This window comes from Stegodyphus dumicola, chromosome 7, assembly GCF_044657685.1.
Source record: "Stegodyphus dumicola isolate Sdum_Otavi_A_Nest chromosome 7, ASM4465768v1".
Taxonomy (NCBI): Eukaryota; Metazoa; Arthropoda; class Arachnida; order Araneae; family Eresidae; genus Stegodyphus; species Stegodyphus dumicola.
The window spans coordinates 132,022,164-132,039,993 of record NC_140774.1 but is presented as its reverse complement, the minus strand read 5'-3'; the positions used below and the strand labels follow the sequence as shown (position 1 = coordinate 132,039,993).

General features: G+C 35.9%; 1 protein-coding gene across 7 annotated transcripts in view; it reads right to left on the bottom strand.

Moving 5' to 3' along the window:
* Positions 1-17,830, bottom strand: part of LOC118194253 (lysosomal acid phosphatase-like) — a 170,267-nt gene that overhangs the window by 146,765 nt on the left and 5,672 nt on the right. For 4 of the 7 annotated variants that reach the window (XM_085820824.1, XM_085820820.1, XM_085820818.1 and 1 more), the window contains exons 2-4: positions 16,658-16,753; positions 6,256-6,336; positions 3,376-3,528 (exon numbers count right to left, since the gene is read on the bottom strand). In XM_085820824.1, the coding sequence (XP_085676950.1) occupies positions 3,376-3,528; positions 6,256-6,336; positions 16,658-16,753 (330 nt within the window). The remainder of the gene's footprint in view (positions 1-3,375; positions 3,529-6,255; positions 6,337-16,657; positions 16,754-17,830) is intronic. The other 3 variants (XM_085820823.1, XM_085820821.1, XM_085820825.1) reach the window with 3 other exon arrangements.

The following is a 17,830-nucleotide window of genomic DNA, read 5'->3' as shown; positions in this document are numbered from 1 at the left end:
TCTATGCGGTACTTGCAAACGAGCACGAAGGGCGAAATAACATAAAAAAATGTCACATGTAAAAGTACTGTCACATGCATGAAACTTCAAAGATTTTAGCTGTTAGAGGACATTACTGTACATTCTATGTACGTAAGAAATGGATGACGTAACATCACCTGAGCAGCAAAATTCGTGTTGCAGTGCAAAGGAAATAAAAATCTCTTTCTATCATTCAAATGAATGCCACATTTTGAGCAGCAGATGTTTGGGCGAAACATTTTGAGTTACTTTGTTTATACGCGATGGTGTTTGTCTATAATAGATAGCATAAGCGTTCTACACTGACTACCAATAAGTATTTGGACATCTATGCAAATGACGATATCTGCGGTCCCAAGGTATGCCACAGACTCCGCCGGTATATATCGTGTAGGAAACAACATCGGCTTTAGTCGCATGCAAGATGCCTCGCAGTTCGGAGCTCTCTGATTTTGAGAAAGGTATAATTATTGGGTATTACAAATGTGGCCGATCCTTAAGGGACATATCTAGGGATCTGAAGTACCCAACATCGACAGTGGCCTATGTGATTAAGAAGTGGAAGGTGAGCGGTGATTGTCGGAATGTGCCCCGAGTCGGCAGACCAACGAAACTGGGGGATAGAGACCGACTAGTGCTGTTCAGAGAAATTCGGAAGAACCGCAACCAACCGATAGCCCTCATCCGCGAGGAGTTTCAACAGGCATCCGGGAGTATTGTTTCAATGAATACCATCCGTAAGGAAGCACATCTGCTTGGTTTTCATGGTCGTGCTGCTGCCCATAAGCCTTTGATCACAAAGTCCAACCGTGCTGCTCGGTTAATGTGGTGCAAAGCACATCGAAATTGGACCGTAGATCAGTGGAAACGGGTTCTTTGGAGTGACGAATCAAGGTTCACCCTTTACCTTTCGGATGGCAGTGTCTGGGTCTGGCGTCTACCTGGAGAACGTCTCCTGCCAAAATGCATTGTGTCAACAGTCAAGTTCGGTGGAGGTGGAATTATGGTTTGGGAGTGTTTCGCTTGGTATGGGCTGGGACCCTTGGTCCCCATTCATGGTAAGCTCAACTCCGATGCCTACTGCACTATTTTGGATGACAATGTGCTTCCTACGTTGTGGCAGTTTTACGGGTTCGATCCCTTTTACTTTCAGGACGACAATGCCAGTTGTCATGTTTCGACGTTAACCAAGGCTTGGTATGGTGCCAATGGAGTTCATCGAATGGACTGGCCTGCCCAAAGTCCAGACCTGAACCCTATCGAGAACCTCTGGGACGAGTTGCATCGCCGAATTCAGGGGTGCACTACCCGTGCAAAATTGGTGAAGGAACTTCTATGTCTTCTCCAAGCCGAGTGGAAGAAAATACCACTAGCTGTCATACAAAGACTTGTGGAAAGTATACCCCGGAGGGTCCACGCTGTAATTACCTCTCGTGGAGGCTCTACCAACTATTGATTTTGAATAAAGTTAGTTTTTCCTTTCTATCACAGGTGTCCAAATATTTATTGGTAGTCAGTGTACTAGTGATTCGAGATGCGCTCAGAATACTGGAGATAATATTTTTATTTTGATGGATGTTATTTCGAAATTAACATCCGTAAGTAAACAAGTAAGTAATAATTTTTACATTTCAAATAAAATTGCCTAAGCATTTTTTACGAACTGAACAGAGAACTGCATCATTACATAAGTAGAGTAAAATTAAAAATTTAAGCTTTAATGGTATGAAACCTGACATGGACTGAAGAAAGTAGAATAATAAGTCTTGAAAAGGCGGATAATTGAAAACATGATTCTCGTAAACGCGAATGCCTCTATCAGATACACAGGATTAAAAGTCTTTTAAGTAAGACTCATTAAAGTTAAAAATCTGATGTGCCAGCAGACCTTCCGCCAATTCAATGTTAAGTCAGGGAGTTGGAATAGTAACAAGCTTTAAATAAACAATCATTTGCAGTTTATCATTTGTAAACAATCTGATGTGTACACCTCATGAATTCCTTGTACGGAATATTAAATTATACGCATTTTTTTCCTGCATTTCATTTAAACTTATTGAAATCTATTTCTTCGATAGCGCATAAACCACAATAGAATAAAGTCACACTTTAAAATTCACTATATTTATTTACCATAGCTACACTCTGGCGCTAAGTTCACTTAACAGCGTTACATCTCATTAATTTTATAACTCAGAATGCGCAAAAGTTGTATCATCTGAAGAATTATCTAATCGTTGATACAACATGTTCTATTCAAAAAATATAATAAATCTAAAACTATGAATAAAAGAAATTAAACAAATAAAAAGGAACAGTTCTTCACAGACGATTCAGCGCTGATTACCTAATGCGCATGCGCTAATCGTAAACATTCTCATCTGTCTGAGTCAGACTGAAGAATGTGCTAATTCGAAATACATATTTCCTCGAATTTTGTTAGAGATACATTTCTCATTTAATTAATTCAGTTCTCACTTCGCGGCAAGGCCAAAATACATAAAAATCAAAATACCTTTATTAAAACATTGAAAGATATAGAAAAAATATAACAATTGAAGAACAATTTTTACCATTCAAATTAGAGCTTCTGCGCAAAAACAAACAATTCGGCCAGCAGACAAAAAGACAGAATGTTTCGGTGCAGAAAACTAAAAATTTCGTTTCGGTCTCCCTCGGCAAAAAGTCAACGAAGGCGTAGAAACTGACTTAATTTGTTGTTGACGTTATGCTGAGTCGATATATGGGATAATTTTAATAACTTACATTTATAATACAGAATGGATTAAGTATGATTTAATTCGCAATAATAAAAGAAAACGTTATCTTTGTTGTTGCGAAGCATAGTTTCTCTAGATTGGCTAGAAATCCACTGTTCTGCTAAGTTTGAAATGTAAATAAATACGGCTACTATGGCAAAAAAAAAAATTAGGCTTAGCAGCACTAAAATAACTTTTTAATTGTTGCTATCTACAACTATAACATGCAAGTTAACTAAAGGCATAAAAACCTTAACCGGAAGATAAGAAAAACGTAATTCAATCATTTTTAAAGTAAAAAACGCACAATTTACCAACATACAAAAATAAATAAACTGAGCTTACGGAGCCGAGTATCAGTGTGAGTATATATATACACAAAACAATTCTTTTGAAAACAAAAAACAAACATGCCTAGTTATTTTCGCGCATTAAGATGCAGAAAAATTATCATTAAAGGCGTAAAGTAAGAAATTTAGAACTTTCATACAGACATAAAGTAAGAATTTTAAAAATATTTAGAAAGCTAATATTTAGAAAGTCGGATCACTGAAATTTTAGATAAACTGTTAAAAGGACAATATATGCACAATACCATGTCTTCTAGTTCTGGAACATACGAGACTTGGATGGGTTGCCACGGGATATTCTCACCAATGCTCCACTCTTCATCCGGTGGGTACATTCCAGCTAATAAACTGTATGCGCTATACAGGCTGCGGTCGGCATCAGAACTCATAACATCGATCTATAACAAAGCAAATTTCAATGCTTCTGAAAAATAATTAAATTACACATTTCATTCCACAAATGCCGTAAGAAGTCAAACAAGTAACCATGTGATCTCAAACTAACGAACCCGATGAAAATTTATTTCAACAATATTGTGTTATGGAATATAGTGCTTCACTGTTTTTTATGTTCCGCCATAAGCGGAGAGTTCAGAAATTGTCAAAGAAATATCCAAAATGAAGCTATTGAAAGGTCTTTGAAAAACGTATCTGAATAAATCGAAACATATTAGCTAAACGAAATTTTTAACGTTGAGAAATCGTTTAGTCTTATTCATTTCAAAGCATCCAAGGAACCAAGTCTTTAAAAACGTTCAGTATAAAGCGCTCCAGAAAAGTAAAATCGCCTTACTCTTTTACTCTCCTGGTTTTCCCCATGCGTACCTTGTATACGAGCCATTTTCCCTTAGAAAGTCTTCCACAAAGGCATTCCTTCCCTTAGGCAGATAGCTCTCAACGCTTTACCATAATCACACACACACACACACTTTTACTTTCTGCTGTTGCTGATGTTGATTTTATTTGCTGCTGTGTGCAAATGCTGATGCTGATTTTATCGAAGAGATGCTGTTTCTAATCAGAGGAAAATCACAAAAAAAGTATGTTTTAAAAGGTTTCAAGCATTTTTATTATGTTAAAAAGCATATAAAACTGAAGGATATTTTTTCAAAGAAAATTCAGAATGCGTCTAAAAATATACATGGCGATAAACCTTACTACGTTAAATATTACAAAGCTTGAATTATCACGATATAAAAATTAAAATATTAAAACCTTTTCTAACACATAACCTTTTCTAATAGTATTTTAAACAAACTAAAATTAGGTTGAAAAGAGTAAGTTTGTATTATTGCAATACAATAATATAGCAACCTTAAGATTTACATGTAAAATATACGTCCCCCTTTTTTTTTTTTTTTTTTTTTTTTTATCGGTGGTTTGAGAGGCATATAAACGGCTGTTATGTTGTAGTTAAGCATGAATGTTACTTAGCATAGATGCGACGGAGTTAATAATTAGTGGTTATATACCTTGCGCCTATCATCAGAGAATTTACGTTCGACTATAATCGAATTCTATGGAAGACATTTTAGAGGTTCATATGGTTGCTCGTTTACGATTTCAAGCTCTATTGTATCCATCAAATGTGATTAATCGATTTCTTGAAACCCAAGGCAGGTTGGATTATTGGAATATAGCAGGGTATATGCCGATTGTAAAGGATACCATCGCGGACGACTTTATAAGGGAAACTTCCTTATATTCATGTTGCATATTTATGCTCCTGCTATATATTCATGTCCTTATATTGATGTACCTTAAAGTATTCATGGGGAAAACCACGAGAAACAATCATGCAGCCGGTCTGTTCACTCAAGGTGAAGTCAGATAAAAGTACTTTGCCGTTTTAATTATCCAGACATTGGTGACAGATTAACACCCAACGCAACGAAGAAAAAGCTGTCCAACGAAACATCTTGATACGAGTTCTGTTATTAATTAATCGCGCACGATTGGAATGGCAAAATTCTCTCCATTAGTGGAGAAGCAGTTTATTAAATAATTAAACTTTAAGCAAACATCTTATTGAAAGAATGAATTAAGTTGGACCAATGATAGAAAAGCCCATATTCTGTTAATGGATGGAATCACGATATAATATGTATATGCGTAGTAAGAAAGATTTAAGTTCTTATCGTAATCAACAGTCTGCTTTTGTTTCCAAGTTATTTTTTCCCAAACTTTTATTATCAGACATCACTTATTTTTATCATAATAGAATATCGTTCCGTACGCATTTGATTTTTCAGTTTGTTTCATAGGTCACGATACCATTACACCAAATAAAACAATTCAGTTTCACATTCATGTAAAGCAAAGTTTATTCATCATCATCGCAAATATTATCAGTTATATAGGGTTTCCTTAAAGTTTTTGAAACACTTTTTCCTATTATTGTGAGCAATCTGTAAAAGGTAGTGCTTCAGATATTTATGGCAATGTTACATGTATACATTTTTAACAACAATTTGTTTGATTTAACAATTTGTATTGGTTTAATGGTTTAATCTACACATAATGTGAGGATCCGAAAATCTTCGTGTCACAAGCAATTGAAGCAGAATAGCTCGAAAGTGAATGCTTGGTGTAGATTGCTACATTGAAAGACTTTAGGACCATTTTTGTTCATGAACAAACAATAAAACCGGAGTTTGCCTCAATACCTTGATTAATTACGTTTGCCTACAGCCGAAGGAGCGTGAACGCGATGTCATTTGTCGTATGTGGAAGTTATGTAACTTCCGTCACCTGTCACAAAAGCTCGGAAACTTGTCTATGAACGTGTGACCAGGATCAAAGGTCTAAGTTGTTCTATTCACAAACATCAAGCTATTAAAGTTGTTCGGAAACTTTGTGGACGTATATGCCGCGAGAATTTCAATATGCAATCCGTTCTAAAGATATCATGCGTTTATATTAGATCTCCTACTTGATTCTTCCAGTAGCTAGCTTTACAAAATGTCTTTGGACATGATATGCGGAATATAGTGCATAATAGACCAATTATGCAATAAAAAATCCTTAACCTAAATTAAAAAACTGAAAGGAAAGGTTGGGGAGGGGCATGGTTAATAAAGGTGTTAATGGCCTACATTTATAAAAATATATATCTTATGAAATACCTCATTCGGATTACTTGAAATAAAATCTGTGTACCTTCGTCTCAAATGATCACCCATTACATACGTCTGCAGTCTGCCGAGCTGTGGAAAACAAAAATTTGCTTTAAAGATATATACGCTACATCAAAATATTACACAAATGGTCTTTTGTTCAAATATATGTAGCACAATACATTGAAGCTCTGTTCGTTTACTTAACGTAATAAAATAACATATAAAGATAGAAATTCAACAAAATTATTTTACTACGTTATTTAATAAGCTAACTGTGATAACAAGCCTCATATTTTGATTTCGTCGGCATCGGTTTTTCATTAGAGGAAAATTTCTGGTATTAACAGTCTTTCGGAATGAAAGGAGAAAAACAAGAGAAAGTGCTCGGAAAGCAGAATTCAATCACTTCTTTTTGATTGCAGTTACGCGTGTCTTTTCTATGCAGTCCGAAATTTTGAATGACGAAAAAACTTCTGAAAATCGAATTTAAGATTTATTTGGTAACGTAGGAAGAATCCAGAAGAATAATAGCTTTTTGAATAGAGAGGAAGAAGAAGTTATTATGAGAGGTATGCAATGCACGTGTTTTGAGGCATTTCTAACCTTTCTTAATAACAGTGTTAGAAGTGATAAAAAAAGTTTTTCAAGTGACACAAAGTGATGCCTTTAGAATAATTCGACAGTACTTCCTTGATTTATTTCCAACATAGTATATAAATTCGTGCGATAAACAGTTCTTTAAATGGAAATTGATTTTGGTCACCGGGAGATGTATTTACAAGAGCATGGCTTTGGCCTCCAACTCGCCTTTTGGAATGTTCTTCGTCATTTTTGCTATTTTATTATGAATCAGACTTCTGATGAACTGGTCCGGAAAGATATGATTAAATTCTCTAGTTAATGTAACCAAGTCTTAATATTGTTATAGAAAAATAAAAAAAAATTACATGCGAAATTAATGATTTCTATTTCCTTGGTAATATTATACTTTACTCGGGTACGTTATTGAAATTTCTAATTAATTGTTAGTTGCCAACACTTCATGGTGATTTTCCTTTTTCATAAATTGTGCAACTCGTTTTCATTTTTCTTCTATCCCAGGGATTAAATAGTAGTTTAGTTTGCGCTGTACAGTTGCAGTGTTGTTAATATGCACTCTTCTCCTATTTTGTTTTGTGTGCCAGTGTTTAGGGAAATGAAGTTAGGTTGTGCTGATAGGGAAAAATTTAAGATTCTCATACAGTAGGTTTTTCCTTACAACTTACTTTTCGTAGTGTCATTTAGATTGTGATTGAGTTTACAGGTAATTAGTTGGCCTGTTTGGGTTTTGTTTTGTGTCAAGCTTCGTTTAGCTCTTGAATTGTTTTGCTTACTTTAACAACCATATATTTAGTGGTGTTTGATTTGTTTATTTACATACATTTTGCTTTCAGTTCGCTTTGTGGGGGGGGTATCGTGTTGATTACAATTTGTTTACACTTTTTGGGGGGGGCGTCACGTGTTGCTTGCCAACACTTTTTTTTCTTGTTTTGATTTGTATTTAGTTGTACTCCTGGGAGACTTCCTGACCCTCTTACATATTTTCTTACTTTGGATATTTTTTTTTGCTCACCATATATATGGTAGGGTTTTTATTATGGAAAAGAACTTGTATCCTTTTCTGCGATTGACATGTGGATGTACTAACGCCTTACTTACACCTTCTTTTACTTGAACACTCTGTAAACCTTGTTCCATTGTCTGTGCGTCTGAAACTTTTTGCAAGCCAAAAACTTTTCCGTGATCTCGGGAGGAAATTTTGTGTAGCAAATTCACTTAATTATTTAAATTACAGCTTATTAAAAATTACTTTGTTAATATTCTAAATTTATGATACACAACGTGTATTTTATATAATAACTGCTCTAATTTGTTTAATTTTAATTGGGATTTTTGTACGAAAGATTTGGTACGTTCTTTTCACTCGTTACTTGTAAATGCACTGAAACACACAATGGAATCGAGTGATTTTCTACGTAATAATCTTGATTTTATATTACTTAATTTAAATTTTTGTGTGCTGTCTTCTGAAAAAGGCACCATAACATTAAATACAGTTCTTATATCAGGTTCAATGTTTCTTCTATCCTTCTTCGGAAACATACAATGACCTGACTAGAACAGAGAGCTTACTAAAGCTATGTTCACTAATTGTAGTAAGTAGACAGGATACAGACGAAGGGTATACAAAACCCTTTATTTTTTCTTTATATACAATGACTTCCGTACTTCGGAATACAATGACCCTCCACTCGGGGTCTAACTTAAAAGATATCAAAATAAAACTAAACTCTAATTTAATTTTAGAATAAGATTGGCCTTATAATAACAGGAAGCGTATGTAGCACAGAGACTGTGAACACTACAATACGTTTAATTTATCAAGAGGATTAAAACCTCTGGCCTGGAAGGCAAAGTAGCAACTGCGTAACTTCTAAGGTAAGCGGCCTGCTTCGAACTCACGGCTTCCTCTCTTCTGCTTGGCAAAAAGGCCACACTTAAATACTTGGCGTTCGCCAGACAACTTTGCATAAACTCCTTCACGCTTATAATTCTGGCCGGAAGTAGAAAATAAGAAGTGATAGTAAAGATTTAAAATAAAATAAACGTTAGTAAAACTTAAGATCCTTACATACTTCCCGCCAGAGTTAATTAGTTTGAAACTGAGGTCTAAAACGACCTTGTTGAAAACTTTTAGCTCTAGAAACTAACGCGAGGCCAAACTTTTACAATCATAACTTAGCTAGAAACTAGAAAATTTTAAAAGAAAGAAATTTGTTACAATAGCAGCTCCCGGAATATACAACAATCTTTTTTCTTTTTCATCTGTACTGCATCAAAACAGGAGCTTTATTCAATTCTGGTTCCTTCCAGAGATCTGGAAGGAAAACTAGTTTAATGAAATGTTACAGAATGACATTGCAAATAACATATAGAATATACTTTTCTTAACATTCTTATTTCATTCATGACTATTTTAATTATCTCTCCCCGTGCTCTCTGACATGTGTTGTAAAAACACCAAACACGAATGTGTTTCTGTCTATGTGTTCAACACTTCCTCCTACAATCAAAACACTAACGTGTTAAAATTCAACATACGAGACCTCTTAACACACCCTAATTTCAACTCTAGACCCTGAGGTACTATTCTGAAAGTGGCTAACTCTAAAGTGTAGCGTCAGAGAGCCTAACTACATCATTCAATCTTTAACACATATTCACCATGATTTAATCTTTACAGTCACACGAATAACAAATTTTTAACATTACTTTCACTTTTACCATATCACGGTATTTCTAAACATTCAAAATAACAGTTCACATGTATACAAGAACATATCAAGATGCCGTTAATTTTACACATTTGAAAACATACATTAGTAGTACATTGTTAACTTCTATTCTTTTCAAAGCAAGTGCCAATTCTTTCTACATTGAAATAATACTACATTTCAAAAAGTCTTTCAGACTAAAACTTCTTTCTTGTTAGAATGTTTTAAATAAAATTTATACAATAACTTTTTACAATATTTAAGTCTTTATACAACGCTATTATACATCAACTTTAGTTTTACGCGCGAGTAATTGAAAAACATAATAAGAAAATCGGTCACAACTCATTTCTCGCCCTTTTGGCGATAAAGGTAGACCTCGCATGAGGTAAAACTTCTTGAAATCTGCCACTTGCAGTAAGAATGAAAGATTAACTTAAGTTTGTAAAGTAACATAAAATTTTACTTATCTTTGTAATATTCAGACATCCTTTTCTGGGCCCAGTCTTTAAAGGTGCTGCAGACCGTAGCTTGGTTGATCCTCCTTCTTGTACGGGCTCGCCCTTCAGTGCTTTCCTCTGGAAGCTTCCGTTTTTCACCACTACGGCCACCCTTGAACATCTTCCTTCTGTCCTCTGCTTGTGGTCTTGGCCGTTTGAAGGCAGCTGGTCTTGGTGGAACCGGGAAACTTCTGTCGTGATCCTGCTTGGACCTCGTTGTTGGCCGTTCAAATTTTTCTTGTACTTTTTCCTCCGCCGCTGATGGCCCTGCCGCAGTTCGGCGACTTTTGCTGCGGAGAGTTCTGTCGGATGAGTCAATCTTCCGTTTCACAGCCGGGTTATAGTTGCCGTCCTTTCTCCCGGTCTTTTCCACATACGTCGTCCTTCTCCCTTCTTCATTCTGGGGGTGTTCGTGAACTCTGTTTTTTGGACGGTGGAACGGCTTCTTTTTCTTTGTACCTTCAATTTTTCCGCGGGGCAATTTTCTTTTCACTTGCTTCTGTCTCTCATTGGCTTGCCCTTGTACTTGTCGTTTTCCCACCTCTGGAACTTGTACCTGCGGTGTCTGCCGTACCGGATCCTGCAAAAGATCTGAAAAGATTTGCATTTTATTACGGTCATAGAATGGTTTTATCTGGTCAATGTTTGCGGAACAGGTTTCACCATTTCTTGCCTTTAACACTACAACAGCGTGAGTTATTTTTTCTATAACATATGGTCCTTCAAAGCGTGGAAAAAATTTGGCAGTTTTATCTTCTGGTGCTGAAGAAAGTGAATGCTTAATTTTTAGTACTTCATCCCCTACTTTATAAGTTACTCCCCGTCGTTTCAAGTCATAATACAATTTTTGTTTTCTTTGTGCTACTTCCGTATTCTTTTTTGCTTCTTTTATTAGTTTTTCTATATCACCCATTTTAAATTCTGGGGCTCTTTGTTGCACATAAAATAGTTTATCTAACGGTGTTATAACCTTTCTGCCTAGAAATAACTCAGCAGAAGTTTTGCCCGTTGTATCATGTTTTGCGGTCCTAAGGGCGAAAGCAAATTCATTGACATAGTTATCTCAGCTTTTATGAAAATTTTTAACATAACTACGGATAATTTTCACTATATTTCTGTTGACCCGTTCCGCTATATTTGATTGCGGCCGATACGGGACCATTTTTAAATGACGTATGCCCAGTTTTTGGCACATGTCTTCAAATATATTACTTACAAATTGAGGACCATTATCCGATATAACTTTTAGGGGCGCCCCGTATTTTAAAATATATTTATTTAAAATAGAATCGGTAACTAATTTCGCGGAGGCTCGTTTTAAGGGAACAATTTCGGTCCATTTACTAAAATGATCAACTATAACAAGGAGATAGCGACTTTTGTTTAACTGACTTTTTGGGAAAGGGCCCAATAAATCGATGCCGATTATTTCATTTGGAAATTCGGATTTAATACTATTTAGAAACCCGGCCGGGCGGAAATTAATATAATTAACGGCTTGACATGTTGGGCAGGACTGGACATACGCCCTTGTTAACTTTTGCAGTTCAGGAAAGTAGACTGCCTCGCGTACGCGTTGAGTAGTTTTTCGAATACCAGCATGAGAAGCTAAAGGGCTGTCATGGAGCTCTTGCAGGATATTTAATCTAAGACTAGCTGGGATAACAGGTCGAAATTCGTTGTTGGAATTCGTAGTTTTTGTATAAAATAATAGACCATCTATTAGTTCGTAATGGGCCGCCCTATTTCTTATCGCCACAATATCTTGGTGGCTAAAATTTTCAGGATCCTTCAAATACTCATAAATGCTTCCAAACTCAGGATCCTTACCCAGTTCGGTTATTACAGTTTCTCGGGAATTTATTGTACACGCTGTCAGCATTGCAACTTTTACGGTATTACCCTGTTCGTCTAATTTAATTCGTGACAGGGCATCTGCTACGATATTTTCCTTTCCGGGGGTATGCTTGATTACCAGATTATATTCTTGCAGCTTGAGTGCCCATCTTATTAACCTTGGGGATAAATTTTTTCCAGAGTACAATCTAGTTACCGCCGCATGATCAGAATATACTGTTATCGGCGCCTTTCCAAAATAGACTCGGAACTTTTGCACTGCTAACAGAACTGCAAGTGCCTCTCTCTCGGTCGCGGAATAGTTTCTTTGTGTTTGATTTAAAGTTCGGCTAAAAAATGCCACTGGCTGCTGATTTTGCGAAAGTACCGCTCCTACCGCATAATCCGAAGCATCCGCTGAAATTTCTAAATTTTCATCCTTTTCAGGAAATTTCAACACAGGGGCTTGCGTTAATGCTTGTTTTAATTTTTTGAAAGCACTATTGGCTTCGGCCGTCCACGAGAATCTTGCCTTTTTCCTTTTTAATTTTAACAATGGCTCAGCGATAGCCGCAAAATCTTTTATAAAGGACCTATAATATGAACAAAGTCCTAGAAAAGAAGAGAGCTTCTTTGCCGTGTTTGGAGTCGGATACTTTTGTACAGCGATTATTTTTGATTCATCTGTCTCGATCCCTTTTTGCGATATTTTGTAACCTAAATATTTTAATTCAGGGGCTGCAAATTTGCACTTTTCGACATTAACTTTTAGACCGGCCTCATTTAATAAAGAAAACACCTGTCTTAAATCCTGTACATGTTGGTCTAGATTATCACTAGTAATAATGATATCGTCTAAATAGATAAATGTGGACTTTCCGAGAACAGGTCTTAACACAATGTCCATGCATCGCTGAAATGTTGCTGGGGCGCCTGAAAGGCCAAACGGCATTCGCAAAAATGCATAAGTGCCAGACTTGGTTATAAAAGCAGTCTTAGGCACGTCCTCAGGCCTGATCCCTATTTGAAAATAACCATTCGTTAAGTCTAAAGTTGTCATAAATTTGGTTGATTTTATGTTCCTTAAAATTTCTTCTATAATCGGTAACGGATATACCGGATATTTCGTTATGGAATTTAATTTACGGTAATCAATAGCGAATCTCCACCTTTTTGGATGCTCCAAAGGATAATCATTATTTTTCTTACATAAAACCACCGGACTAGCATAACTACTTGAGATAGGCGTTACGATCTTTTTACGTAGCATATCGGTAATATGCCATTCTATAATTTTTTCCTTATTCTTATCATACCGGTATGGTTTCTGACGAACCGGCAATGCATCTCCGGTGTCAATACTATGGTTAGTAACCTGGGTAAATCCTGGAATATCACTAAATAAGGAAGCAAATTCACTTACCACTTGTCGGATTCTATCTTGCTCGTCATTAGGCAGGTGGTCGAGATTTAACCTTGGAGGTTCAACCTTTTCTACACGCACTGGTTTCATCGTCAGCTTAAGAGACGCTTCATTAAAATCCAGTGTAGCTTGTGCGTCTGAAAGAAAGTCTATTCCTAGTATTAAGTGTGCTTGCAAATTCTTTACTATAAAAAACATCACCTTTACTTGTTCGTCCTTGATACGGATGTACAAAGGTACTTTACCTACGCACTTACATTGTTCTCCTTGCGCCGCTAATACTGTTGTATTATCCGCATTATATATGCGGTATTTGCGAAAATACTTTCTAAAAAAGACTTCTGCCACACAGGAACACTGCGCGCCGGTATCCAGGAGTGCGGTGGCCGGGATATTATTTACCAAGACTTCAATCTTCGGAAGAGTTAAATTTTTCACCATTACTGTATTTAACTTGTAGGAAGAGGGGTTTTCGTGGCCTTCGGATTTCCGCACCCTCTCGTCAGCAGAAATCCGTTTTAGTTTAAATTATTTTTTCTTTCGGTGCTTTCCTTCTTTCTCCACTGGCCTTGAGACTTTTTTCCTGGGTTGCTATTGAACTGTCGACGTTCGCCGGCTGTTTTTGAATGCTCGGGTTTCCTTGCCCACTGATTCGCTTTTTCTCCGTAGCCATGTGCTTGAGTTTGCTGTAGTCTTGGCGTACCAAATTGGTTTCGCTGTTGATATTGGCGTCTTCTTTCGACGTCCGCCGTTCTTCTACTTTCAAACTGGATTGCTAGCTCAAATAATTTTTCCAGTGTAGTCGGATTTCTCAATTCAATAAAGTCTTGCACTTGGGGTAGTAACCTCGGCAAAATCACTTGAATTATTTCAGGATCCGGACGGTTTCCATACAAGAGCTTGAAAACGTGAATTTTTCTTAAAATAAAACTCGAGATGTTTTCCATTCTTTGTTGATATATACTGAAAAGTTCTGTTTCTAATTTCGCACGATCCCTTACAACAGGGAAGGCTTTTAGTAGGGCAGTCTTGAAATTTTCGTAGGTATAGGTGGGACTTCCTGCTTGACCCAAGAGACTTCTGCCGATACATTTGAACCAGTTAAGCGCTTGGCCCCTCAAAGCGCTGGTAGCTAAGGTAACTTTTTGAAACTCGTGCACGGGGTAGAGCATGAAGTGGTCATCCAATTTTTCCAAAAAACTGGTTACCTGTGAGTTTCCATTAAACGTTGCTTCTGGTTTCATCGAAGCGCGCATGGTCTGGACAATATACCCAAATCCTTCCAGGGCGGCAGCTGGCATTTCTGGATTCTGAGCTGTTTCTGCAGGCAGCACAGGTTCTTCTTGAAACTCGGCCATGGTTATTCTTCGTCGGGCGCCACTATCAGGTTCAATGTTTCTTCTATCCTTCTTCGGAAACATACAATGACCTGACTAGAACAGAGAGCTTACTAAAGCTATGTTCACTAATTGTAGTAAGTAGACAGGATACAGACGAAGGGTATACAAAACCCTTTATTTTTCTTTATATACAATGACTTCCGTACTTCGGAATACAATGACCCTCCACTCGGGGTCTGACTTAAAAGATATCAAAATAAAACTAAACTCTAATTTAACTTTAGAATAAGATTGGCCTTATAATAACAGGAAGCGTATGTAGCACAGAGACTGTGAACACTACAATACGTTTAATTTATCAAGAGGATTAAAACCTCTGGCCTGGAAGGCAAAGTAGCAACTGCGTAACTTCTAAGGTAAGCGGCCTGCTTCGAACTCACGGCTTCCTCTCTTCTGCTTGGCAAAAAGGCCACACTTAAATACTTGGCGTTCGCCAGACAACTTTGCATAAACTCCTTCACGCTTATAATTCTGGCCGGAAGTAGAAAATAAGAAGTGATAGTAAAGATTTAAAATAAAATAAACGTTAGTAAAACTTAAGATCCTTACACTTATACTGAAGTTAACCCATTTAAATACAGAGCTTCGAGCAGAATCCATTTAAATACAGCGGTTTGCGGAGGAAATTACTCACCAAATAAAGCCATTATTCACTTATGAGCAATGCTTCTGACTGTCCCTCTTTATAAAAAGAACATGCAATTCTTTTTTGTCCAATGCGCATTACCCTCCATTCCACTACTTTATACACTTGTCCATGGTCTTACACATTGCGCTTTACATAATGATTCACTACTGCTCTGATACTGGGATGGGAAGTCTATCTTATGGCAAAATGTTGATCTCACACCACCATCTGATATAAACAAAGACACGATGGTCAACTAATTTTTACAATAAGTTCTTTTGAACAGTAGCACAAGTCCTTATCGAATGTAATATAGCGTACAGTCGAAAACGCTCTCTTCATTAACGGATAAATACATTAATGACAGAAAATAATAGATATTTTGTTCTAGGGCATAAAGTAAATTTCTCTGAGTACAATAACACATTCAGGTGATCACGAAATCCAAGTGTGTCACATGTTTTTTTTTTTTTTTTTTTAGTCCAAAGGGATTTGAATCCCGAAGGACTATTAGTTTCGTTTTGGCATTTTGCGTCGGAAGGATAAATGTCGGTTCACTTTTCAAACTGTTGCCATAAAATGTTAGAGTCCTGCATTATATTTGAAGAAATTAAATAATGAAAATCTGCGTAAATGTATGTATATTTCTCACATTTTCATAAAATAACGGTACGTAGAGTCATCGAATTTTGAATAACGTAATCCTCCAACGAATATGAGCATGTGGAAGACCAAATTTGAAATTTGAAATTTGTTTTATGATCGATTTCCTATTTTTTAAAACTTTGACGAATTTTTGATTAACAAACTCAAGGATTTCAAAGCGAGCAATGGCAACGTTGTGCAGAAAAAACATTTTTATCTCCAGCGCGTGAGTCTCTGTATCGGAAATTCTAAAGATATGCTCGTTTTAAAACTATTTTGCGATATTGCTGTTGCACTGGATCTTATGGTTTAAGTGCGAGGAACATGATATTTAATAAAGAAAGGTAACACACAAAATGTTAAAAAACGCCCCTTTGGACGTAATTTAAAATCTGAAACATTTCAGATTTTTTTTTAATTTAATTTAATTTAATTTTTTTTTAAATATTCAAACTGCCCAATGTCATGGAATCTAGCTATTAATTCTCACAAAAATTCAATGTATGACACCCTCAAAGAAATAATTTAAGTCTGGCGCTTAATTTTGCCTAATATAAATGAAGATTTATTTGTGAGTTTAATTTACTTTCTATTTTAAAACTTTCAAAATAAATCTTTTCAGTTACATTTGATAATAAAACTGAGAATAGAAATGTGCTAACCTTTGTCAACATTCCAAGTCCTTCTTCCCATAGTTCAGGAGGATTCGGATCGTTTGGGTAAAGTCTAAAAGGAGCTCTGTGTCCATGCTTGAATATCTGAAATAAAAACTGATGTTAGAACATATTTTTATATTTAACTGTAAATGAAGTTCTGTTTGAAAGTGAAATGGAAAGAGCATTCATCTTTGTAGTATGTTTTGGGCTGATATCGTATATTTTCCAGTCATCAGTATTCATCGGACGACGGAAGCGAAGGGTAAAATCAGTAAAATAATATATAACAATGAAACGAAATGATTAATAGAAGAAGAATATAACACAGTGCCATATTTTTACAGACTATGTTATTTTTGTGCCAAGAATCCTGTATTCCTCTCTTATTTGTTACTTTACATCGATATAAATGCACTGTTTTTACTTTCCAGGGAGAGGGATTGAAATAAAATTAACAATCGACTAACCGGTGGCGGATTAACTGGGTTGCAAGTAAATCGGGCAATGTCTGAAAAGGGTGGGTGGTTAAGTCCGTTTATTTTGGAACAATGAAAAAGAATCATTAATATAATGCGGTAAGGATGTGTGTCATCAGTCATAGATAAAGCTTTCTATTGCCTCTTTTGCAAAGCATATTTATGTTTCAAATTTTACCACAACACTCAGCGATATAAAAGAAGTGTGTTCTAACATATTTATAGCTTTCTAACACAATGAAAAAAGAAATATTTTACATGTATACAAAAACACAGATAAAAGTTTTTTTTCTTCAAAATATACGTAAGTATTGCTTTTACGAATCTCAGTGAATGTCAGGACGAAATTTGTCTTGGCTCTGTTATTAATCGACGAAGTATAGAGCTTCAGAACACTTCTCCATTGACAAGCTCTGTTATAAAGCTCCAAACAAAGGATATTAATTTTTTGCACAATTATTTTCCTTTTTTAATTTTTTAGTTCTAATCAATATCTTAGTATCTTAGATTATTAAATTTCTTCATTCAAATCAATGCCTTAGTATCTTAGATTACTGCTTTAATGTAGTTCATGTATTAATTTACTTGGTAAAATTCGGGTCTTCTTGCTGATGAGTTGGATCTAACAATACTTTTAAACTTCAATTAAAATTTAGCAGCACTTAGAGCTAATTTATTCTTTTAGTACTAGCGTACTTGCTAT